The 25,512-nt window shown below is 39.6% G+C and overlaps 1 protein-coding gene across 3 annotated transcripts in view; it reads left to right on the forward strand.

Moving 5' to 3' along the window:
* Positions 1-23,536, forward strand: part of LOC131252508 (exocyst complex component EXO70A1-like) — an 84,018-nt gene extending 60,482 nt beyond the window's left edge. For all 3 annotated transcript variants that reach the window (XM_058253101.1, XM_058253093.1, XM_058253085.1), the window contains 6 exons: positions 4,600-4,805; positions 13,907-14,107; positions 14,197-14,296; positions 19,926-20,035; positions 20,143-20,289; positions 23,232-23,536. In XM_058253101.1, coding sequence (XP_058109084.1) covers positions 4,600-4,805; positions 13,907-14,107; positions 14,197-14,296; positions 19,926-20,035; positions 20,143-20,289; positions 23,232-23,349 — 882 coding nt within the window. In that variant the 3' untranslated portion in view covers positions 23,350-23,536. The remainder of the gene's footprint in view (positions 1-4,599; positions 4,806-13,906; positions 14,108-14,196; positions 14,297-19,925; positions 20,036-20,142; positions 20,290-23,231) is intronic.
* The last annotated feature ends 1,976 nt before the right edge of the window (positions 23,537-25,512 follow it).

Genomic DNA, 25,512 nt, shown 5'->3' on the forward strand with positions numbered 1-25,512 from the left:
TCCCACATTCCAACAAAATTACTACCATACAGAACAATATCATTCACATACACAATGAGAACCGTGATGCCCGTCGATCGACAACATATAAAGAGAGAATGATCGGCATGCCTATGAACAAAGCCGAACTCTAAGAGAGCCTAACTGAATTTTTCGAACCATGCTGATGGGGACCTCATGCACACGCCCCCTCTACGCACGTATTCGAGGAGGAGGCAGGCCACACTTTCGATTTGGATCGACGACGACATCTTTGGAGGGCCTCCTAATTAGGGGGCTGCATGACGGAGATTTGGTGTGGACTCGATCATCACATAGCTTCTACCATCGGATCTCATGATCGTGACCCACTACTTTAGATGATCTAGGATTTTGAGTTTTGATTACTTTTGTTATTAGAAACTTCATGAACGGCTTTAATTGCTTAGATCAATATTTATTTGCTTTAAGCTTTGGTATTAGTGCGTGCACATGGCGCAAGGGTACTTTTGTCCTTTTTCTTTGGGTTTAGGGTTTTCTTATAAATATAGCTATCCCATGTAGGTATTGCAATGATGTTTATGAATAAAAATTACTGCTTCTTCTTATCTCTTTCCTCGTGTTGAAGAATCGAATTGGGTGCGAAGCCCTCCCTTCCTCAAAGGGCTAACTACTGTAGTGCGAAGCCACATCTGCTCCAAACCACCTCCATCTTCTTACACACAAATTCCATCACCCTCAACACCCCTCCCATCATTAGATTCACCTCTTTTGCATTTAAGTTTTCTCCTACAGTAGTGCACAAGCAGATTTCAAATTCTGGCCTATCTGAGAGGCTGAAACTTCGGCGGAGTACTACGCACAAACCATGCATTGGATCGACACGAAACTTTGTATGGAACCCGTCCATCTCTGGCCGATCCCAGCCTAGGAGGCGTTTCTTGATTTTGTGGGCCCCACACACGTGCGGACGATCCATCACGCACGTGCATCTAGGTCCCCTGGCTGTCCAGCGTGCGCAACCTTCCCAGGTGGTCTCTTCCCTTATATTTCCTTCTCTCTTGACTTTAAAAACTCCTTAATCCAAATCCCTAACCCTAAAAAGTCCCAAATCCCAATTATCCCCAATTTGCAAACCCTAGATTTTCCCCCAAATTGAAATTTAGTGAATCTCTTGAGTTGGGAACAATCCTTTGCAAGAATGGATGGTTCTTACACTCCTTTGGGCTTGTTTGACATATAATTTTATTTGATCCAGCCCTAAAGTTGTGTAGGCTTGGACCCCCATAGATTCCCCTTTTTGAATGTTTGATAGTATGTAGGATGTGAAATTTTGTGATTATTTAAAATTGGTATAATCTCAAGCTTGAGTTGGGAGCAATCCTTTGTAAGAATGGATGGTTCTTACACTCCTTTGGGCTTGTTTGACATATAATTTTATTTGATCCAGCCCTAAAGTTGTATAGGCTTGGACCCCCATAGATTCCCCTTTTTGAATGTTTGATAGTATGTAGGATGTGGAATTTTGTGATTATTTAAAATTGGTATAATCTCAAGCTTGATCTCTTGCATTTCATATTTAATTTCATGTCCTGCACCACATGCACGCGGGGATTGTTTGAGTCCATAAAGAGCCTTCTTCAATTGACATACAAGTGCAGGGTAGTGGGAAGCAACAAAGTCAGAAGGTTGATGTATGTAGACTTCCTCTGCAAGGTCTCCATGTGGAAATGCATTCTTAACATCAAATTGAAACAAGGGCTTTAATAAATTAATGGCTAAGGAGATCACAATGCGAATCGAATTAAGCTTAGCCACCGGAGAGAATGTTTCGAAGTAATCCACACCATGAGTTTGCGTGTAACCCTTAACAACAAGACGGGCCTCATAGCGATCAATGGAGCCGCCTGGAAGAAACTTGATTGTATAAACCCATCAACATCCAACAAGTTTATGCCCTAAAGGAAGTGACACAAGGTCCCAAGTATGATTCTTCTCAATAGCAGACGTTTCTTCTATGATCGCCTTCATCTAGTCAACACTTTGAAGTGCATGTGAAAGAGACCGAGGAATAGTCTGTGATGAAAGGAAAGCTGCAAACGACTGAAAAGACGGTGAAAGATAATCATATGAAACGAAATTATTAATGGGGTGTTGAGTACAAGATCGTGACCCTTTGTGCAAGGCAATGAGAAGATCTAAACTCGAAGTAGGAGATTCAACTCAGCCAACATCCAAAGTAAGTAGAAGGGTGGATGGCTGAGCGTATGAAGATTTATCTCGACAATGATACACCCGCAGAGGCTTAGGGTCATTCAAATCACCAATAGGAGTTGAACGGAGCGGAGAGGAGTCTCCCCGTGATCACTAGTGAAAAGAGGAAGATGATAAGAGTCATGCTTTCCCTGCCTCGCAAGAGGATCACAAAGGGATCGGCCTGGAGTTGAGAAAAAAGAAATATCTTCAAAGAAGGTTACATCGGCAGAGACATATTTCTTACGAGTCAATAGGTCAAAACATTTATACCATTTCTTACTCCGAGTGTACCCTAAGAATACACATGTAATTGCCCTAGTACTAAGTTTATCATTACTTCCATCCAAATGGCCCAGCCACACTTCCATTTAAGGTTAAAACCCGCTCAAACATGGATCTTAGGCATAAAAATAAAAAAAAATTTAAAAAAAATCTTCCATGAGTTGCTTGGGAGGAAGATTTCGGTCCAGCTTGAGCAAAGAAACCAAAGAAAAGATTAATGATTTGAGGTAGATCAAAGAAAAATGGATGAGGGGCTCGATTTTCGAATTTTTCTACTTCGCCCAAAACACCATGAAAGGAGGTGCAAAATTTTTTGAAAAAATCATTATAAATCTTCTAAAATCAAGATCTATCAAACCCATAAACTTTTAGCTCAAATGAAGTCCATGTGTCCGTACAACGTTGATGTCAACCGTACGACTGCTGACGTCAGCAATGTGACGTGTCGCCTCTCAACCTGTTAGATGTGGAATGCCTGGATCTAAGCTTTGATATCAAGTAGGAAAAGGTTTGATGATTATATTGTGGAGAAAAGAGGAGAAGAGAGAGAGAAGAATAAGAAAGAGGAGAGTTTGGGGAAAAATGTTGTGTTAGGCTAACATGCCCTAACACAATGTTTTATTAGAATAGAGCATATAGTACACTGCAGGAGAAGAGGAAAGTGTGCACATGCACTTACAAAAAACCACTAACCACATACACTATACACACTCTCTATAGAAGGCATCATCTACGAGACATAAGACTCTCAATGTCCTTAATCTCCACTAGACATGTTGTTACATACAGTTCATCCCTAAAGTCCATGGTTTTGGATATTGGTTATGAAACCGATAGTACCAGTAGTGTCTTAATTGTATGGGACACCCCTGGTATATAGTATGGGTGTGAACTAGTCCATTTGATATGGGGCTAATATGGATGATAGGGGCCGACACAGCCATAAAGGCTCCATTTTGAAAATTTGTTCAAATTTTTTCTCAGGTGTCTTTGTTGATTTGGAATGTGTTTGGTGATTCATTCTGTTTATAATGGCCTTGCTTCTTAAAGTCGTCATCATCATGGAAGCCCACAGCTCAGTGACTTACAGCCATAATCTTTTCTAATAATCACACTGCTAAGCATACCTTTGATCTCACACAGAACCATATTAATTAACAAAGGTTCTAGGGATCTTGTAGTTTGATTATTAATTACTGTCCCAAATGATAGTCATTCTACATAAATCACAGCCATGATCATAGTATATCCCAGTCTTTTTACGTAAATCCCAGTCCCAAACATCTTAACTGTGCTTCCTGAGTGTAGAATTTCATTGAACTTCATTGGAAAGTGCATGCCTGCATTGCATCTTGGTTCCATTACCAGCGTGATCATCACAGTTGTCATTATTGCTGCCATCACCAGAGCTGTCTTCATTCTGCTATTTCTTTTTAGATGCTCATTCCTTAGTTGAAGGAACATTCCACCCCTGGTGCTGCCATCACACACTCCCTCTTGGACTTGCACTATTACTCTGCTTCCTAGGCATTCACCCTTGCTACATTTTCAAGCAGACATTTTCTCATTCCCGCACCTTTCCCCCAAGGGCCATTCACAAACTCATTGAGTTATCCCTTTACTGGTTTACAAGTTTACATTCATTGTCCAACTTTTTTGACTTATATGCCCATCAGGTTGCTCATTTTGCATTGCTGTTTTGCTCAATAAAACAATCCATATTGATTGAGCTGTACCATTGAGGTCCTATTTTGAGCTATTATTTGTGGCCTAAGCTTTTTTCAAATTAGAGATTTATTTATCAGAGGATTGTATATGTTAGTTCATTTTATCCATCTGTGGTTACCCGCAGATGATGTGACATGACATAGAATATGTGGAATAGTGGGTGAGTTCATTTTTTATTGCAGGGACTAGTTTCTGGCCTAACATATGAATCTTGAGAGGTCCATATAGATACATTTATTTCAAGCATTGATATTTGCTCATTGTTGGTTGCTCTATGTATTGTTTCACTTATTTCTGTAAAGACATTAAGCTTTATGCATGTCTTTATTACCTGAAGTTGATTTTCTTGGGCAGATCGAATCTGTTTTCAAAGGCAAAGCATGTACTGAAATGCGCGAGTCTGCATTGAGTTTGACAAAGCGGCTGGCACAGACTGCTCAGGAAACCTTTGGTGATTTTGAAGAAGCGGTTGAAAAAGATGCCACAAAAACTGCAGTTCTCGATGGAACCGTTCATCCTCTCACTAGTTATGTTATTAACTATGTGAAATTTCTGTTTGAGTAAGTGCATATCATCACTAATTCTACTTCTAGCTACTACATTTTTAATAAAAGTTTTCTTTATATTCCATTCAATATTTGAGAAAAATGATAGGGTTGAGTGTTTAACTAACAGTGCTAGTTGCTGAGAGTGATTTTTACTGGGTTACATCTTGTCTCTTCTTTAGATCCTTTTTTTTCTTTTCTTTCTGTAGCTAGTCATTCTAATTTTGTTATTCATCATTCACATAGCTGTAGCCTGTAATTTGGATGTGAATGGTTTTGTTCTCTAATAAACATCATTTTTCAGTGAATAGGAGTACTTTTCTTTCTTCTATTTGAGACTGCCACTCTTTTTTACAACTTGGAAGTACATTGCTGTTAAAGAATCTGAGCGTACAAATGTTTTTTTTCCTTACGCACACATGACATGGGCACTCGAACCCATGACCTTAGTGTTGAAATGCACCCTATCTACCATTGAGCCATGGGTTGGAACCCCTGAGCATGCAGACGTAGTTGTTGTTCAAGTCATTCATTCTTTATGGGTAGTGTTCGAAGTATCGGTATCACTACAAATCTCGCTGGCTAGGGATACGGAAACAACATCGATATTGCCGATAATTGGAAATGCGAGGAAACATGGGGAAAATGGTGGAATTTTTCAGTGAAACTTTAGATGTTAAAATACACATTTGCATATTTAAGAATCAAAAAATTGCAAAAAGAATTGAATTGGGACCAAGACTGAAATGGTTCTATAGAAGAGGTTCATCCTTCCTTTGTTGAAGTAGGGGTGTCCATACCATTGGTATGGTTTTTAGGACCAAGACTGATCTTAAAAGGGTATGAATGGAAAAAATAGCATATCATATCAATGGAGAACTCTAAGAATACTTCATCCTCACTGGGTTAGTAGAAAATCTTTTTCTGATTCTTGGATTGGGGATTCTTGATTGGCGTTGAGCTAACCAATAGCACAAAGTCATATCTCTTTGGTTAATAAGATCCAAAGGGGGTATCAATCTCAAGTGGTGCATATCCATTTAATGGGGGTCTAAAAGCATTTGTTATCGTAAGAAATCAGTCCAACCATCCCATCCATCCATTCCATCTATCCATCCATCCAACCTTTCATCTAAACATCCATTGATATTTCAGAATATGGACAACATATGATATTTCGCCGAGAAACCGTCAACAATTGGAAAGGAAACGAAAGATTGTGGTCTCCCATTGTTGTCAAATGCGATCACATATGCATATGTGCGATCACATATGTGCATACTGTGGATTAAATCGCATATGCTATCATGGCATCCGCGATCCTAACAAGTATGCCATGGCATACTTTTATATGCCACCAATATGTGATCGCATATTTCCCAACGGTAAGAAATATGACTGTTGGGAGCAATTTGTTTTTTTATTTTTTCAATTTGAGGCACTTCTGCTTATAAATAGGCACTCATATCCGCTTTTCACTATTCTTTACTCCAAAGCTCTCTCTCTCTCTCTCACTTTAATCTCTCTACAATTATTTCAAGTATGTTTTTTTTTTATTATTATATATATTTTGTAAGTTGTGCTTGTTTTTGTAAATTACGTTGTAAGTCATAACTTATAACTTGTTTCAAGTTATCCATTTATTAATAAATTTTCTTTGTTTGAAGTTTTTAATAATTAATTCTCTCTTAATGTAGATTGTTGATTGTTTTGTTAAATTTTATGTAAATATAATATAAGTAATTAAATATATAACTTAATGAAACACTCTAACTAGAATGAAATAAGTAAAATAACACAATCCAATAATGTGTACTAATTAGGCAAGTTTTTCCTTTAAAAAAAAAATCCCCTTTTTATTAGAAAAAAATTTTCAAAAATAAAATAAAATTTGATGGCATATGTGATTATGCGATCGCATGTGCGATTTGACAACATTGGGTCTCGATATCGCCCATGTTGTGATAATGATAATATTACGATATTATCTTTGACGAATTGAACTTGCATACAACCATGCGCTCATTAAAAAAATTTTCAAATGAATTTTTTTAATGAGCAGATTTTTAGCAATATTGATACATTGGCGATATTATTGAAATATCGTCGTTACATTGGCGATACATGTGACACCTAGAATTTTCACGGTAAAAAATATTAACAATACATTAGAGATATCAATAAATTGGCAATTCAAGCATCAGCTAGAATTTACGCAGTTGAAAATATTGGCGATACTTAGCAATACATTGCCGATGCCTGGAATTGCTTTTACTAGCAGCGTATCAGTATCACTACCAGTGTTATCGGTATCGCTGAGCTGGAGATACAGATAATATCGGGGATACTTCAAACAATGCTTATGGGAATTACTGACCGTGAAATGTGACAACACTAATTCATCCATAATTTATTTATATGGTGTTGTTGAAGCATATTTCTAATTTACACAACCTGCTTTGCAGTCAATTTTTTTTTTTTTTTTTCATTTTTATGTCAATGATTCAATATACACACATTCTGTTTGTTGGGCGGGGGTAACTACGCCTAATGATAATGTTCAATGTTACATCCTAAAATGTAGTGGGATCAAGAAGTTGTCTTGAATCTTCAAAGATTTTCTGTTGGACAATGATTGGTATACCTTCTGGTAATTATGGTCAGCGTAAAAGGTTTTTTTTTTTTTTTAATAAATTTCTTTCTAATTATATTATTATTGTCTAGAATGAGTCTGAAGTTGGTTTCTGAGCATCAGCACTGGCTTTGGGCTTTAGGCCTCCTACAGTCTTGAAAGCTGCAATTTAATTGGAGAAATTGTGTTCCCAGTTATGGATTGTCTGCTTCCTTTGTTAGGAAGGCCTAACTGGTAACTATTCAAGTAAAATGAATCATTTTTATTTATTTTTTTGTTCTTGGCTTGTTTGATTTGGCTTCAAGGCTTGTTTGGATCTGTTGAAATTGAAAAGAGGAAACTTAACTTCCTTGGAAGTAACGTTTCTAGGAAAACTTGAAATGAAACACTATTTCGAGTGTTTGTTTACACCCCAATTTTCTTGAGGAAATCGGTCTAATTTTCCAATTTTTGATATTTAGCAGCCCACCTCATTTCCACAAAAAATTCACAACTTGGTATACATGTCAGTAAATATCAGCTATCAATGACCCATCTTTCACCGTCAAACATGTGCGAACTTGTTTTGGATCAAGAACGGCTTGCCCCATATAGTTAAGATCATCTAAGAATGCAACCTGTGCGGAAATGCACATGGTTGGGACTTGGGACCAACTGATGGTCACCCTACATTGAAAAAAACTTAGTTAAGATAGACTAACAATGACCCCACGTCATTAAGATCATCTAGAGATGGGCACCATATGCAAATACCCAAGATTATGATTCACTTGCGATGGCTCCACATGGTTATAATCAGCTAACGATGGGCCCCACCGGAAATATGCATGGTTAGGGTTGACTATCGATGTGCCCTCATGGTTAAGATCATTTAATGAAGGGCCCGTGTTGAAATACACATGGTTGGGATCAACTAACAATGGGTCCCTCATTGTTAAGATCAGCTAACAATGGGCTCAACATGGACATGTTCTCGATAGACTAACGATGGCCCCCACATGGTTAAGGTCATCTAGTGACTGGCCAAATGGAAATATAAATGGTATGATTGACAAACAATGGGCCCCACATTGTTAACATCAGCTAATGATAGGCCCAATGTGGAAATACACATGGTTATGATCAACTAATGATGGGCTACATCTTGTTAAGACTTGAGATCACCAACTATAGGCCCCCATGTGGAATGAAGTGTTTGGATTGACTAATGATGGCCCCACCTAGTTAAGATCATTTCAGGGTAGGCTCCATGTGGAAATATTGATGATTTGAAATTGACTAAGGATGGATCCACATGGTTAAGATCACCAACTATAGGCCCCCATGTAGAAATTAAATGTTTGGATTGACTAATGATGGCCCCACCTAGTTGAGATCATATCACAGTAGGCTCCATGTGGAAATATTGATGATCAAAATTTGACTAAGGATGGACCCACATGGTTAAGATCACCAATTGTAGGCCCCCTTGTGGAAATTAAGTGTTTCGATTGACTAATGATGGCCCCACCTAATTAAGATCTTCTCATGGTAGGCTCATTAGCCTGCTAGGAAGCCTGTATAAGATTGTAGCGAAAATCCTGGCCTTCGGGTTCCAAGATGTGCTTCTGTCCATTATCTCAGAGCATCAGAGTGTGTTTGTGGATGGGTGTTGGATTTTGGATAGTGCATTGGTGGCCCACGAATGTATCAACTCCAAACATAAAGCGGGTAAAGCGGGATTTTTTTTGCAAGTTAGATCTTGAGAAAGCTTATGACCGCGTGGATTGGAGGTTTTGACATTATATGTTGGGAAGGTTGGGTTGTGGCCATATATGGAGATCTTGGATCTAGAAATGTGTCTCCTCTGCTTCCTTCTCGGTGCTGGTTAATGGAACCCCAAAGGGTCTTTTTTGAGGGCTCTAGGGGTTTACATCAGGGTGACCCTTTGTCCGGGTTCCAGTCCTTGCCTGAGTGGTAGACTCCGAGGAGTTTCAACACCAAGGTCTTGGGTTCGAAACCCATAGGTGGTGAAATCCCACTACGACGTGCGTGGGTGTGTGGCTGATGCGTGTGTTTTAAAAAAAGAAAGAAAGAAAGGGTGACCCTTTGTCCTCCTTTCTGTTCGTTATCATCGCTGAAGCGCTCTGAAGGATGCTCTTGAAAGGTTAGGAATTGGGTTTGTTCCGTGGCTTTAAAGTTTCAGAATTTGGGCCTTCTGTCACCCATCTCCAGTTTGCGGACAATACCATTTTATTTTGTGAAGTGGACGAAGAAATGATTGATAATTTAAGGAAAATGATCAAGTGTTTTGAAATAGTCTTGGGCCTGGGGTTTACATTAGGGTGACCCTTTGTCCGGGTTCCAGTCCTTGCCTAAGTGGTAGACTCCGAGGAGTTTCAACACCAAGGTCTTGGGTTCGAAACCCATAGGTGGTGAAATCCCACTACGACGTGCGTGGGTGTGTGGCGGGTGCGTGTGTTTAAAAAAAAGAAAGAAAGAAAGGGCGACCCTTTGTCCTCCTTTCTGTTCGTTATCATCGCTGAAGCGCTCTGAAGGATGCTCTTGAAAGGTTAGGAATTGGGTTTGTTCCGTGGCTTTAAAGTTTCAAAATTTGGGCCTTCTGTCACCCACCTCCAGTTTGCGAACAATACCATTTTATTTTGTGAAGTGGACGAAGAAATGATTGATAATTTAAGGAAAATGATCAAGTGTTTTGAAATAGTCTTGGGCCTGAAGGTTAACACCTTGAAATGTGAAATGCTTGGCATCCACTTGTTGGAAGAGGAGGTGCAGCGGTTCGCGGATCTCTTCAGGTGCCGAACTGGATCCTTCCCCACTTCGTACGTTGGTTTGCCTTTGTGCATAGGAAAGCCTCCAAAACATTTTGGGATTTGATGATCGAAACAATAGAAGGAAAGCTTTCTGCCTAGAAAAGCCGTCACTTGTCCTTGGGAGGCCGCGTAATTTTGATCAAAGCAACCTTATCTAATATGCCCCTCTACTTCATGTCTATTTTCAAATGCCCCAAATCAGTGCTGGATAAGCTTGAGAAACTCATATGCGATTTCCTTTGGAATGGGAAAGCAGCCGGGAAAAAAAATCATTTAATCAATTGGGGAGAAGTTTGTAAGCCTTGTTCGGAAGGGGGAGCCGGGTTGCGGGTCTTGGAGACGATAGACAATGCCCTTTTGGGCAAGTGGCTATGGCGATTTGCCATAGAGGAGAAAAAGCTATGGAGACGGGTTTTGACTACTAACTATGGCACTAGCTTGGAAGGGTGGTGGCCTAAAGACTCTTCTAGATACAAAGCGTTGGGTATTTGGAAAGCTACTTATTCCATGGCCCCAGTGTTTTAAATATTGACAATATCGGCTGATATATCCCATGATATTTCTTGTATCCCACCTGTGCGATGCAAAACACACAAATAGTGGGATATATCCCACGTGTTCAATCCGGTGAGCCTTTTTTTATTTTCGATCATTTTTTTTTTGTAAATCATGTTAAATCAGTGTCAAATTGTTACAAATCCATGTTTTTTCATGTTTTGCATGAAAAATCATGGATTGAGAGCTTCGATTTTGAGATTTGGGGGAGAAGGATCAAGTTACGGAAATTTGAAAAAATTAAAATTTTCCCTATTTCTCGCAAATCAGTTGCATTCTTTGTCTCCAAATATAAAATCAAACATGTATGTAACCTGATTTACTGATTCTTCTTTTGCTTTTGAATGTATTGCTTGTGTTTCCACATGTCTTCTTACATTTATAAATTATATGAATATACTTGCATCAATTCGGTTAGACAACGCATATTTAGGACCCCATATAAAGAATACCTATTATGTGCACTTGTTTTTTTGTAATATTTTGATTTGTGTGTATTGATGTCTTTTTTAATAATTACTGAATTTTCATTGAAAAATTCAACCAATTTCCAATATTTCCCCATGTTTCCAACAACATCAATACACTACGCGATACAACTGATATATCCCATGCGATAACCGATGCATGTCCGTATCCCAAGGGTGCGATACGTAACGCGATACTGATATTTCGAACACTACGTGGCCCTGAAGTTTAAAGAAGCAACACTCAAATTTGCTTTTAGGAGGACTTATGGGTAGGGGATGGGCTCTTAAAGGATATGTTTCCAAGCTTGGCTTAGTTGGCCCCAGATAAGAACATTTCTGTGGATAGGTGCTGGCTCCGGATAAGAACATTTCTGTGGATAGGTGCTTCTCTATAATTGGAGAGGAGGTAGTGTGGATGCCTCCTTGTTGCAGAGGGCTCTCCGATGATGAAGCTGATTCTCTTTTATCCCTCTTGGGGAAGCTTAATAGCGTTGAGATTGATGTTGGGGAGGAGGACGTGTTGATGTGGAAAGGTCCTGGTTCGGAGAGTTTTTTGGTTCGCTCCTTCAAATTTATCTCTTCGTCCTTATTGCCCTTGTGCCATAATTTTCAGTTTTGGAAATACGATGCTCCAACGAAGGTTGCTGCTTTTGTTTGGTTGGTGGAAAGAAACATGATTCTTACGGTGAACAATTTGTGCAAAAGGGGAATGGTGCTTCCTAATGTATGCTTATTATGCATGCGGAATGCTGAATCCGTGAATCATCTTTTCCTCCATTGCAGCTTCGCCAGAAAAGATTTGGGATGCGTTCATTTCTTCTCTTAATATGCATTGGGTTATGCCATCCTCATTCTTGTCCTTTTTGGCCTCATGGCGTGGATGTGCGCTTCGGAAAGAAGGGAAGGTGGTTTGGCGGCTATTGGTTATGGCTGTTCTATGGGCCATCTAGGGCGAGCGTAATCGTCGTCCTTTTGAGAACAAGGAGGAATCAGATTTTTGGGTCACTCATAAGGCTAAGTCTCTGGTAGTTGAGTGGGCTACTGGCTTCAAGTCTATCAAGGCATGCATGCTTCTAGCTTTGTTAGGATTGTAGTTTTTGCTTGTATTCTTTTCTAGTCTTTTGGCCTGCTGCTCAATAAAATTGTTGATTCTATAATAATAATAAAAAGATCTTCTCACGGTAGGCTCCACGTGGAAATATTGATGATTAGAAGGATGGACCCACATGGTTAAGAACAACATCTAAATGGTGAAGGAGACAAAATAGGATTGAGATGGGGAAGGAGAAGATGGAAAATTACTTTTCCGTTCTAGTGAGGAAATTGTATTTCTTAGGTTTTAGAATGGAAATTGGAAAGCGCACTTTTACCGCAAATTTGAGAAAATGGAAATTTACTTTCCATGAAAATTTTGAATAAAGAGAAAAAAAAACAAAAAGGAAATTTTATTTCCATGGAAAATCGATTTCCACTTTTCAATTTCAACTAATCCAAACAGGTCCTCATGTGGTGCATGACATACCATTCTTGCAGTTTGAATTTACATTCTTTCTATTGTAAAATTTTATTATCAATGGTTCACAAACTGGACCAGGCCTGCAATTTGGCACCGTTGGATCTGAACAAGGAATTTTGTCCATTGGATTTGCTTAAAGAACTGGAAAGCGTGAAACCATTCAACCTGAGTTGCATTGGCATGAATTGGGATCAAGCTGGTCTTTTTTTGTTTTTGTTTTTGTTTTTCGTTTTTGAAGACTAACAAATTTTAATAGAAGAAAAATTCCAATGGCAAAAGAGGAAAAAGGTGAGACCTGCTACAACATGAAGAAAATAAGAAACAAAACAAAAACAAAAACAAACTAGCCAAGGCAAAGAAACCAGCCAGGCCTGCTAAAACCCAAAGAGAGACGAATAATATGATTGTCCAAAATCGAGTGACAGGACGACCACTCCGCAATATCCCTAGTGATGAGAGCCACCACCTGAGAGATAGAAGATGAATTTTGGAAGCAGCGGCTGTTCCTTTCTCCATATGGCCCTAAATGAACCCATGACGACCAGATGTCAAATTGCTTTGTGGTCCTTGTTAGTGACTCCCCTGTGCCAGGCAAAGAGCAGATCCTTGGCAGCAAAAGGCATGACATGAAGTGTGGAAAAGGCCAGAATGCAAGACCACACCCCATGAGTGAAGGGGAAGTGGACAAAGAGGTGGTTGATTGATTCTGCACTTTCCATACAGAGTAGCAGACGTTGGGCAGAACCATCCCTCTTTCCTGCAGGTTGTCCACAGTGAGAATCCTAACTGATTTGAACTGGTTGTTGTATTGGATTGGACAGAACTCAGCCCACTTTCATCCAGCCTCTATTCTGGTTTTTAAACACTGTTTTGTTACATTTACACCATTCTTCTGGCCAACATGCATTTGCCCTCATCTAACAACACTCCATCGTGTGACCTGTGTATCTCATCTAACAACACTCCATCATGTGTCTTCATCTTAAGGTTTGCTATCGTAGAATTTTGAAGTTAGCATGTCCTTCGTCTTGTTTTCAATAAATATGCTTCTCTTGCAGTTAGTAGTTTGGCTTGTAAGGAACGCTGTAGACATAATCAATCTCACAAAGTTATGTGCTAAATATGTACAGCTATCAGTCGACACTGAAGCAGCTTTTCCAGGAATTTGAAAATGGAGAGGAATCAAACTCCCAGTTGGCAGTTGTGACAATGCGGATAATGCAAGCTCTTCAAACTAATTTGGATGGGAAATCTAAGCAGTATAAGGATCCTGCTTTGACTCAACTGTTTCTTATGAATAACATACACTATATGGTCAGATCTGTTCGCAGGTGTGTATATATTCAGGACGGATTATTGAGAATATGTCAGGGATATCTATACTGCTAATGCTCCTTCCTGTGTTGTTACTTGTTATCAGATCGGAAGCAAAGGATTTATTAGGGGATGACTGGGTGCAAAGACACCGCAGGATTGTACAACAACATGCAAATCAATATAAAAGGGTGTCTTGGGGAAAGGTTTGTTCTTTTTACCCAACTTGCTATAGATCACGGGTCTCATTTGCTTGTGCTTCTACATATATGCTTTTGGTTTGATTTGGAAAATTTGAATTCATGCTCATTTTAAGTCATATCTAGTGTTCAAAGTATCATTATTGTCGCAAGTATATCCAAAAAGAGTTCATATCATCTTAGGCAAGTAATAAAAATAATACATCCAAAAACTAAAGAGAAAAAAAATACACCTTTGCCTCAAACCCATATAGAGAGTGATGCGGTGGCTTGAAGTCATCATCTCCATCCCCTCTAGGGCGCCTATAACATTGCTGCTCCATGTATTGGCAATACTATTCCCATAGAACGATCCCAACACTCATGTATATATAATTTTTTTAACATGAATCAACACTCATCCAATGCTGTCAAAACCGTTATCGTATCGCAAATCATAACAGTGGTTGAATCATATCGAGTTGCAAATTGTGTCATAAATCGTTAGATTTTTTATGGTTTTCTTTTTAAATTTTTTTTTTTTTTAAATAAATAAATAATTTAAAAACTCATCAACCATCCTTTCCCCTTCAATATGCACCAAGTAATACCATATCATGAATCATGATAGTGTTAAAGGATTCCTACCTTTCCTTTATTTTCTGTTTTTTAAGAAATATACCTTAAAAAATATACAAGAATCCTTCAATAACTTGTGTTCTGTTTACCTTTCTTGAGTGTAGAATCACATTGGAAAAACAGAATGTGATTCCGTACGTAGACAAAAAAGATATTTTGATTTCTGACCATCATTACCACATTACATATAGGTCAGCATGATCACAACCATCCATAAAAATATTCTAGATAAGTCATAGACTGGTTAAAAGTAAGAAAAAGCTTCATGATTTAATGTTGAAGATAATATCTATTATTTAATCTCTTATAAAGAACAAAATACCATAATTGATTTTTTCTAAACGATTATCGAAGATTCCACCAATTTAAAAACATAAAATGAAAGCCAAGTAAAGCTTAAAATAGAAGAGAATAAGTATAATTTGAATAATAAATCAGCATTTGAATCATAAATCACAGGATTCAAATTATAGAATTGTAGGATTCATCTAAAAAGCAAGATGGGATCCAAATCATTTTGCTTAAGATTCGACTCAAATTGTAAATCGTAAATCGTAGTAATTTGACAACCATGCATTCATCAACATATACTTAAAAAACATATTTTTAATATTTTCATTTTCAAGATAATTTTTGGAAAAAAATAATATGGATAAGATACTATCCATATTATTGACTGATGCAATTTAATTTTTGTATTACATTCAGTATCTGTATTGCTGACCTGTGATATAGATAATATCGGTGGATACTATCGATATTCTTGGTGATAGTTGGAACTGTTGCTACCCATGGTATGAAATATCAGTGTCATATCGATTGCTACAGTTGTGTCATATCCATATCAGCCAGTACCGACTGGCGAACTGGGGCCAAATTGGCCCCACGTATATTAAGGCCCAATTGTGGGTTCTGTTTTCAGTTTCACACTTTTCACTCCTCCATTATTCATTAGAAGCTAGAGAATGCTTGCAAACACCTCTTGGACCAAATCTAGCCCAACATGGAATATAAAAAAAATGAGATTTTAGGTGGATTCAACAGATCAAAGCATAGGTGTCCATTTTAGGGAAAATCAGTAAGTGAGGTAGCCTATCCAGATTTATTTATTTTTTCTTTTTTCTTGTTGTTTTTGTTTTATTTCAACATTCTAAGACCTAATTTGACCAAATGATGCTTGATTTATGTTTGATTAGCTCATATTTGGTTAATTTTACCGTTTTCTTTTACTTGTTTTTTTTGGTTTCACCATTTTTGCCAAATTTTCAGTGATCCTCTTTCCCTTCCTTTTTTGAAATGTTGCACGAAACATATTTCTATTATAGATCCATAGATTCATGCATTAAAATTATTTGTTTTATACATGGTTTGGAATTTCTGGTATTCTTTGCCATTTTCGAGATGGGTTACTATTTGTCTTCTTGTGTTTTTTTTTTCAAATTTTTTGGGTGAGTTGTTATTCTAAGTAATCTTGAAGATGGATTTATGATGTATGGCATCACTTATTCCAAAAAGGTTCAGTAATGGCAGTTACGTAATTTTGGCTCTCATCTCATGAGATGTCATTGAGTGCTCCTCTTGCCTCCCGATCTTGGAAGCCCAAGCCCTCCCCTATTAATGTTGGGGGTTTTTTTCATGGTTCCAGTTGGGCTATGCCCTGTTTCGAGTTGTATGGTTTAGGTTTTTCATTTTTGTTTTTTTTTTGTTTTTGTTTCTTTATTGGTGTTTGTTTTTGTTTGTTTAGTCTTCTCTATTTTTGTTCTTGTTCTGTTTTTTCCTTCGGGCACCTTATTAAAGTTTTGCAAGCTTTAAAAAAATGGTCATTACATAATAGTAACTGTGGTAACCATTTTGTGTTACCAGGTAGTAATGGTCGTTACAAAAAAAAAAAAATTGATCCATAATGATCCTGTAATGGCCGTAACATGGTCCATTAAGGGGCTGAAGTAGGTTTTTCAGAAAAAAATAAAACTAAATAAAATTGTAACCATTATGGAATACATTGATTTGGACGCTATGAACCTAGCTTTTCTAGGAAAATGGCTGTGGAGGTTCAGCTCATAAGAAGGGAGAATGTGGAGAGAGGTAATAGCCAGCAAGTATACGTTCAGGATGGGGGATGGTGGGTTAGAGAATCTTCTCAATACAAGGTGTCAGGTCTGTGGAAAGCGGTCACCAAGGTGGCTACCAAGTTTAAAAAAGGGATGCCCTTTCTCCCTTAGAGACTGGTGTGTACACTGCTAATCTATGTACACCAACATTCCCTCTTAAGATGGTGCATGGAGGTATACACTAGGTCTAATCCTAATCGTAATCATATATGGTACTCCACGTGTACATTACTCTGTGTACACCAACAGAGATGGTAGGTATATTCATTTCTGGGAGGATGCATGGAGTGGAGGAAGCCCGCTCCAAATGATGTTTTTGAGATGAGCTTGTCTGTCTTTGGAAAAAATATTACAGTAGCTCGTCGTTTTTCCATTTGTGGAGATGTTGTGGTCTGGTTCCCCCATGCTGAAGGGATCTATCGGATGAGGAAGTGGATGACTTGATTAGGCTCATAGAGCACCTTCATTGTTGTCATCCTTCCTTGGGTGATAGGGATGCGATGGTGTGGCATATTGACAAGTTGGGTCGTTTCTTGGATTGCTCCTTCTACAAGTTGCTTCGGAAGTTGTCATCAGAAGAGGAGCGTTTACACATACTATTGGTATTATGACGCCCTTTCCAAGGTAGTGGCTTTTGTGTGGTCGGTGGTTAGAAAGAGAGTGCTCACTATTGACAAACTTCAAAGAAGGTCCATGGTGCTCCCCAACATTTGTGTAATGTGCATGAATGGTGCCAAGTCGATTCCCTTTTGCTCAAAGGGTGTGGGTGAGCTTCCTTGCTCTCTTCAAAATATCCTAGGTGATGTCCTGGTCTATCTAAGATCTTCTTTTGGCTGGTGGAGGGATCGAGAAGGAAGGAAAGTTAGTATAGCGGTTAGCCTTAATGGCAGTTCTATAGGCTATTTGGGGAGAAGGGGACAACCATTGTTTTCAGAATAGGAGTGGATCAATGTAGAGGTGTTAAGAAAGGTTAGGTTTGATGTGGTGGAATGGGCTTCTGGTTTGAAAGCCGTGGATGTATGGATTCTATTTTTTTTTGGTCGGGCAGTAAATATTTTCTTCCGCCCTAGCTTTTGCTTTGGCGTGATTTCTTTTAATTAATTTTTGTGAAGTAAAAAACATAAGAATTTCAGAGAACGATGGTCAAGAACGTGGAATTTCAGAGAATGGTGATCAAGAACGTGACTTTTAAATTAATGTTCATGGATGAAAATACATTTGAATTTCAAAAACTGTTGGTTCTTGATTGCAAGCCTGTTTGAGTTGACAAAGCAAGGTTTCTAGGTTTCTGTTGATCTAATGACCCATCAAGTCAATCTGGGTGAATCCCAGGTTGACCAATGTCTTACAAACTGTGGATATGAGCTAAATATTGCAACATCAAGGTTGTGGGTATTGTTAATGCAGGGGCATTTTCACACCGGGCTCGAGTGGGGTCGCTTGTGGGATGCAGGGGCACACTCGGGGTGGGTGCGGCCTACGGAGGAAGTCTCGTGTTCGAGACTCCTCACCGGGGGTGATTAATGCGCATTTCACACCAGGCTCGAGTAGGGTAGCCCGTGAGATGCGGGGACACACTCGGGGTGGGCGGCGCATGTTATTTGGGGCCCACGTAGGGGGTTCGGCTGAGGTCCTAACCCATGCGATGTGGAGCCTAGGCTATGAGATAAAATAATTAATTCGCCATACTCTAACAGTTCGAGCTTTTAGAGCAAGTGGTTATTTGTCCTGCATCAAATTGGTATCAGAGCACGAGGTCTTGTGTTCGAGACTCCTCACTGAGGGTGATTAATGCAGGGGCATTTTCACACCGGGCTCGAGTGGGGTCACTTGTGGGATGCAAGGGCACACTCGGGGTGGGTGCGGCCTACGGAGGAAGTCTCGTGTTCGAGACTCCTCACCGGGGGGTGATTAATGCGCATTTCACACCAAGCTCGAGTGGGGTAGCCCGTGAGATGTGGGGACACACTCGGGGTGGGCGGCCCATGTGATTTGGGGCCGACGTAGGGGGTTCGGCCGAGGTCCTAACTCATGCGATGTGGGGCCTGGGCTATGAGATAAAATGATTAATTCGCCATACTCTAACAGTTCGAGCTTTTAGTGCAAGTGGTTAATTGTCCTGCATCAACTGTCTATGCCCAAACCAAGAGAATATTAATCGAGAACAATTTTAAATGCAAGAAAATCACTTGCTTTACAATGTTACATGCAAACCCTGTATTTGTCTTGATTCATTTACTTGATCTCTTGCTGACAGGTCGCATGTAAAATAAATGCTTTATTTACAATCTATATAAGAAAGTGTTCATTGACTTCCATAACCAAATGCTTCATGTTCTCATTTTCCCTTGTTCTATTCTGGTTCAGCATATTCTCTGAGAGGTCATTGAATACTATATCTGTCAATAGATGCTCTTAATTGGGAAATCAGAGAGATCACTTAGGGCCTGGTTTGGATACCACCAAATAAGTTAATTTTCTACTTACAGCCGTAGATAAGTAACTTATTTGAGATAAGTAAGTTTGGTTTAAGATCAATTATAAGTAACTTTTTTTTATACTTAAAGTTACTTAATCACTTCAGCTTAATAAGTAGAAACCAAGATAAGTTACTTGAGGCATAAGCAGCTTATCTCAAGTAACTTACAATCCAAACGCCCCCTTACTGCCATCTACTTCTTTACGTCAATGATGATACCTCACAATCCACAAAAAACTAATCACCTGAGAAGTGAGGACAATCTAGATTGCTAGATGAACAAAGTTTGATGCATCTAGGATAAGGAAGTGCCTGGAAAGTAATTTTGGCTGTTATGTGGCATTATATTATACAACACAAAGCATACCATTAAATCAAGGGAATATGCGATTGTTATTCTGTTGACAGCTTGGCATTTTGATTGCAGATCCTGCAGTGCCTCTCTTTTCAAGGTTTGACTTCATCCAGTGGTGGTAGTGCAATGGGTACTGATGGAGGAAACAGCAGTGGAGTTTCACGAGCAATGGTGAAAGACAGGTTTGGGAAATGCATTAGTTTTATTTTATTTTATTTTTTTATTGGCCAAGCATTAGGTTGTACTTTTCTTGTTCCTATGGTCCCATGACACGGCATCTTGTTATCAGGTTCAAGACATTCAACATGCAATATGAGGAGCTTCATCAAAGGCAATCTCAATGGACAGTACCTGACCCTGAATTGCGCGAGTCTCTAAGGTTGGCAGTTGCTGAAGTTCTCTTGCCTGCATACAGATCTTTTGTCAAACGCTTCGGGTAAGTTCATTGTTATGATTCTTTTCCTTTGACCGATGATCTTCTTTTCTTTATTGTCCATTTAAATTGAACATGTATGCTTTGGTGTTGGGCTTGAATTCAAGGTGTTCAACATGGAAACTTCAGAAAACCTGATATGCAAACACATGCTTACAGATTCACGATAGCAATTGTTAACATCAACATGTAAAACTGCATTGCTATTTCCAGATTTCCAGAGTTCACACTTGTAGTATGCTGATGACACATTGCTATTTTGTGAGGCAGATGCTCTATATGTTGAAAATCTTCTATCGATTGTTATATGCTTTAAGGGCGTTTTGGGGCTAAAAGTTAATATTAGTAAGAGTGAGATCTTGGGGGCGGGCATCTCTAATGAGTTGAAGACTTACGCTAGTCTGTTTGGATGTAGGGAGGTTTCCTTTCTGAGTACATATCTTGGTCTCCCGTTATGCATTGGAAGTCCAACAAAACATCTTTGGGACGGAGTGATTGAAAGGTTCAAGAGGAAGCCTATCTCAATGGGAGTCTCAACAGTTATTGTTGGGTGGGAGAATTATTTCGATTAAGACAATGATGTCTAACCTTCCAGTTTATTATTATGTCCATGTTCAAATGTCCGAAGTAGGTTCTGGAAAAATTGGATAAACTTAGGTAGGATTTTTTTTGTGGAAAGCAGTGGAAGGTAAACATAAATTCCACCTCATATAGTGGGAGGAGGTATGCAAGCCTTGGGTCTAAGGGGGAGCAGGGTTTAGAAAATTGGAGGATATGCGATGCAAGACGATTAACCACTTGCTCTAAAAGCTCGAACTGTTAGGGCATGGTGAATTAATCCCTTTTATCTCATAGCCTAGGCCCCACATCGCATGGGTTAGGACCTCGGCTGAACCTCTCTCGTGGGCCCCAAATCACATGGGTACCGCCTCACACGAGCCACCCACCTCACACGGGCCACCCATCCCAAGTGTGCCCCTGCATCCCACAGGCAACCCCACTCGAACCCGGTGTGAAAATGCCCCTGCATTAATCACCCCCGGTGAAGAGTCTCGAACACGAGACCTCTCGCTCTGATACCAATTTAATGCAGGACAATTAACCACTTGTTCTAAAAGCTCGAACTATTAGAGCATGGCGAATTAATCCCTTTTATCTCATAGCCTAGGCCCCACATTGCATGAGTTAGGACCTCGGCCGAACCCCCCTTGTGGGCTCCAAATCACATGGGTACTACCTCACACGGGCCGCCCACCCCGAGTGTGCCCCTGCATCCCACAGGCAACCCCACTCGAGCCTAGTGTGAAAATGCCCCTGCGTTAATATGAATCTAACTTTGTTTCGAAAATGACTTTGGAGGTTTGGGGTAGAGGTGATAATTAGGAAATATGGTGTTGAAGAAATGGGGTAGTGGATTAGGTCGTCATTGTTGTATAGGGTGAATATTTATAGAAGTCTACGGTGTCAAAGGTTGGCTTTTGTTGGGTGATGGGAAGAACATTAGATTTTGGGAGGATAGGTGGGAAATGAGTCAAAAGTTGAGCGATCCTTTTCCAGGTTTGGTGGGGATCTCAGCCAAGGTAGGGTTGAGGGTAGCTAGTTGTTTTCCCATTGTTGGAGGGAGTAATATGGGCCCCGCCATGTAGGCAAATTTTGGAGAATGAATAAATTGTAGGATTTATCAGCTTGATTGAGTTGTTATCAAAGATGATTCCGGTAATCTCATAATCGGATTCTATGGAATGGCTAAAAGACGAAGTCCGATAAATTTCTAGTGAAATCCTTGTGTTCGTAAGTGGGGACACTTCTAGTGGCGGAGTTTGTCTGATAGTGTTTGTTTGGCTCTATGGTGCTCCTCCAAAGGTGGCAGCGCTCGTGTAGCTAGTGGGGAGGAAGAAGGTGCTAACTCTAGATAATCTTTGTAGAAGAAGCCGTATTCTTCCGAATGGATTTCTGTTGTGCCTAGAAGATGAGAAAATGGTGGATCATCTCTTCATACATTAAATGTTTGCAAAAAGGTTGTGGGATAACTTTTTCAATTTGTTCGGATTTACATGGGTTTGGACTTCTACTGAAATCCATTAGGGGTGTCAATGGGCCGGGCTCGGGCCTGCCAAAATCAGAATTTTGAATAGGTCTGGCCCGACGGCCCAGCCCGAAACAGTTCAAAATCTGGCCAAGACCAACCCCAACCCGGCCCGTTGACAGCCCTAAAATCCATTGATAGCTTTATTTTGATGTGGCATGGCAGGGGTATGGGGAAAATCGGGAGAAATGTCTGGCAATTAAGTTAGTGGGCATATGGGTTCTCTGGTTAGAAAGGAACGACTGATGTTTCTGAAATTGTCAGGAACAGGTTTTGGAGGTGTCTAGAAGGGCTAAAATCTCTTGTAATGGAATGGGCGATAACATCAAAGTTTATTGCTTGTTTTCCAGATTGCTGGTGGGAGTTGTAAATCCTTCTGTTTTGTATATTTGTAAAGTTTTGCCCTTGGCTTTTTAGAAATAATATTATCAATGTTTGAAAAAATAATAATTTCTGCTGTTGCTGCTGGTTCATGGGACCTATAGTTCAAGCAAGAAACCTGCAAGTTTCAGGACCACGTTATGACACCCAGATGCAGGACATGGATATGGCAAAAGATGTGGTGCTTGCGAGGATTTTATTCTTGACATAGATTTACAAGATGGGTCTGGTGCAATTACTGCAGTCTGATTGAATTAGTTTGTAATGTAGAGCATAAGCATCTTCTTCTATATTTGGTGCATGGCTACGGGTGCACACCTGTTGTTGCCTATGGATTCTGCTAGTTAGTGGTTTTTAGGATTTATAGCCACACCAGCGGTGTTCATTAGTCTCCTCACCTTTACTCTCATTTTTATTTATTTATTTTTATTTTTTTATTTTTTTGTGATTCTAAACATTGGGCTTGCATGTGTTTCAGGCCTCTGATCGAGAATGGGAAGAATCCTCAGAAGTACAATAAATACAGTGCAGATGATCTTGACCGAATGCTAGGAGAGTTTTTCGAGGGAAAGACCTGGAATGAACCAAAGAGGTAGCTTGGTCAGGTTTCCTATGCAGTCTGTTGAGTTTGTAAGCAAGCCTGATTTCTATAGTTGATGACATGGGTTTGGTGGCACACCGAGGTTGTGATTCGTTCTTTTGCATGATAAATAATGTGTGAGCACCATTACCACCACTCTTGTAAAGCTTGTAGACAATACATCTCTGTTGAGTTTCCTTTCATCACCCATTGTATTTTTGATGGAGTGCTTGCTAATATGTTCCTTGAAAAAAAAAAAAAACCAAAAAGAAATAAAAGAGAAGATTGTGGTTTGGTTGAACTCGGAGTGAAGTTCATGTGCAGATGACTGGGGACCAATGGGACAATCATACATGCGCAAACCATCACAGATGTCACAGTTAGTTGCAGCATCCGAACAACTGTCTGATCTGCTCGACTGATTGCTGCAAGTTGGTGGGCCCCACCTGCTACTGGGGATGCATGCGAAAACCTTCTACTTGAGCCTAGATGGATTTTAATAATTGCCTACAGTGAAGATACTGTGTGAGTGATTATGTTGCAAGTCCATCTTCTAGGTCTTGTTTTCAATGATTGCCAAAGTTAGCTTTCCAGAGAGTAACACCCTAGATTTTGTCAAATGCCCCAAGCCTAACCTTTGTGTGTGTGCCTCTATCCATGACCCTACTTTGCTTGCTTGCCCTTTGGGGTTGTGCATGTAATAGCTGGGTTTAAGACTACACTAGACCGTGTTGGTGCGTGAGTGGCGTTAATGTAAGCCTTCTGCCATGTCTAGTTCCTAAAGCCTCCGTAATGAAGGTTGATGGGCAGCCCATTTTAAAACTTTTGTAGTGTGCTATTTAAAAGTGAAACCTCAAATTGATGGGAGAAAGGCTGACTGTGTGGGTACTTGGCTTTTACCCTTTTCTCATGCCTTTTTCAAGTGGCATTATACAGTGTTGGGGCGAAGGTTTGTAATGTGCATTGAGGCCTTCAATTTGTAAGAACAACGCCTGTGGTTCAGTAATCCAAAACATGATGCATCTCATTCTAGTTGGCCCATCAAAATTGCTTAAACCAAGAGATGTGAAGACAAAATGTCTAACCCCTTTTTTTTCTATTTCTGTGAGCCATTGACATCTTTTCTCTATGAACGGTTTAAGTATGAGCCACCCACCTATTGAAGGGTTAGTACTTCCCTAATTTTGTTGCATGAGCATCTAACACCGAGTCCTTGATATCAACGGTGGTCCCCTCTTATGCACAAAGCCAAAACCTAACAAAAGAAGATCAGGGACCCGTGCCTGACTGTGCAAGCAGGGGTACAGCTAACCTTTTAAAAACCCAAACAATAAAATCAACTCGGTGTCCGATGGGTCAGGTCGACTCGAAGACTCAATATTTAATTTTTAAATTATTAGGGATATTTAAGTAATAACAGCTATTTAATAGCGTATTAATATTTTTTTTTAAAAATGAAATAAATAAAAATGGACAAACTACCTTGTGGTAGAGGTTTTTTTTTTTTTTTTTTCCCGGCTTTTCTGGATAGACCTGCTTTTTGGGTCATCCTTTCGGCATGGTGTGGCTCACCTAATGCATGGGTTGGATGGCACCATCCATGCAGGCAATATTGCAAAAGCAAGTGAATAAGAAGATGACACGGTGAGTAGCTTTTACGGGAAAGTGAATAGCTTTATACATGGAGGTAAGTAAAGCCTAGCCTAGAAAAGAACTTTGTAGACGGACCTACCGCCTGGGGTTAAATTCTGCATTGCCAATTGTAGCTTGATCCTGACAACTCATTCACAGCAAATGTAGAGAGTCGTGGTCGAGTACTGTGTCTTACTCAAATGCCTCTCTCTCCTTTCCTTATTTATTTATTATTATTTTTTTTTTTTTTAAAGCTTGTTAGCACCCACTGTCAGTTCATACTTCAGTGTTAGCCACCCCCACTCGGGATCGAACCCAAGACCTCACTGTTGAAACGAGGTATCTTTCACTTAGTCTACCACTTGAGCTATGGATCAGGGTGTATCATCAAAACTCTTAAAAGACAAGAGCAGGGTCGGAATCAGGGACATTTAAACATCTCTTTTGCAAAAAAAAAAAAAAAGAGTCTGCTTTTTCCTTTTTCTTATTGCATCTCAAAGTTAACTTGCATCTCACTCCACACATTCTAAGGACATCAATAGTACAC

This window comes from Magnolia sinica, chromosome 1 (genome assembly GCF_029962835.1).
Source record: "Magnolia sinica isolate HGM2019 chromosome 1, MsV1, whole genome shotgun sequence".
In the NCBI taxonomy this organism is placed as follows: domain Eukaryota; kingdom Viridiplantae; phylum Streptophyta; class Magnoliopsida; order Magnoliales; family Magnoliaceae; genus Magnolia; species Magnolia sinica.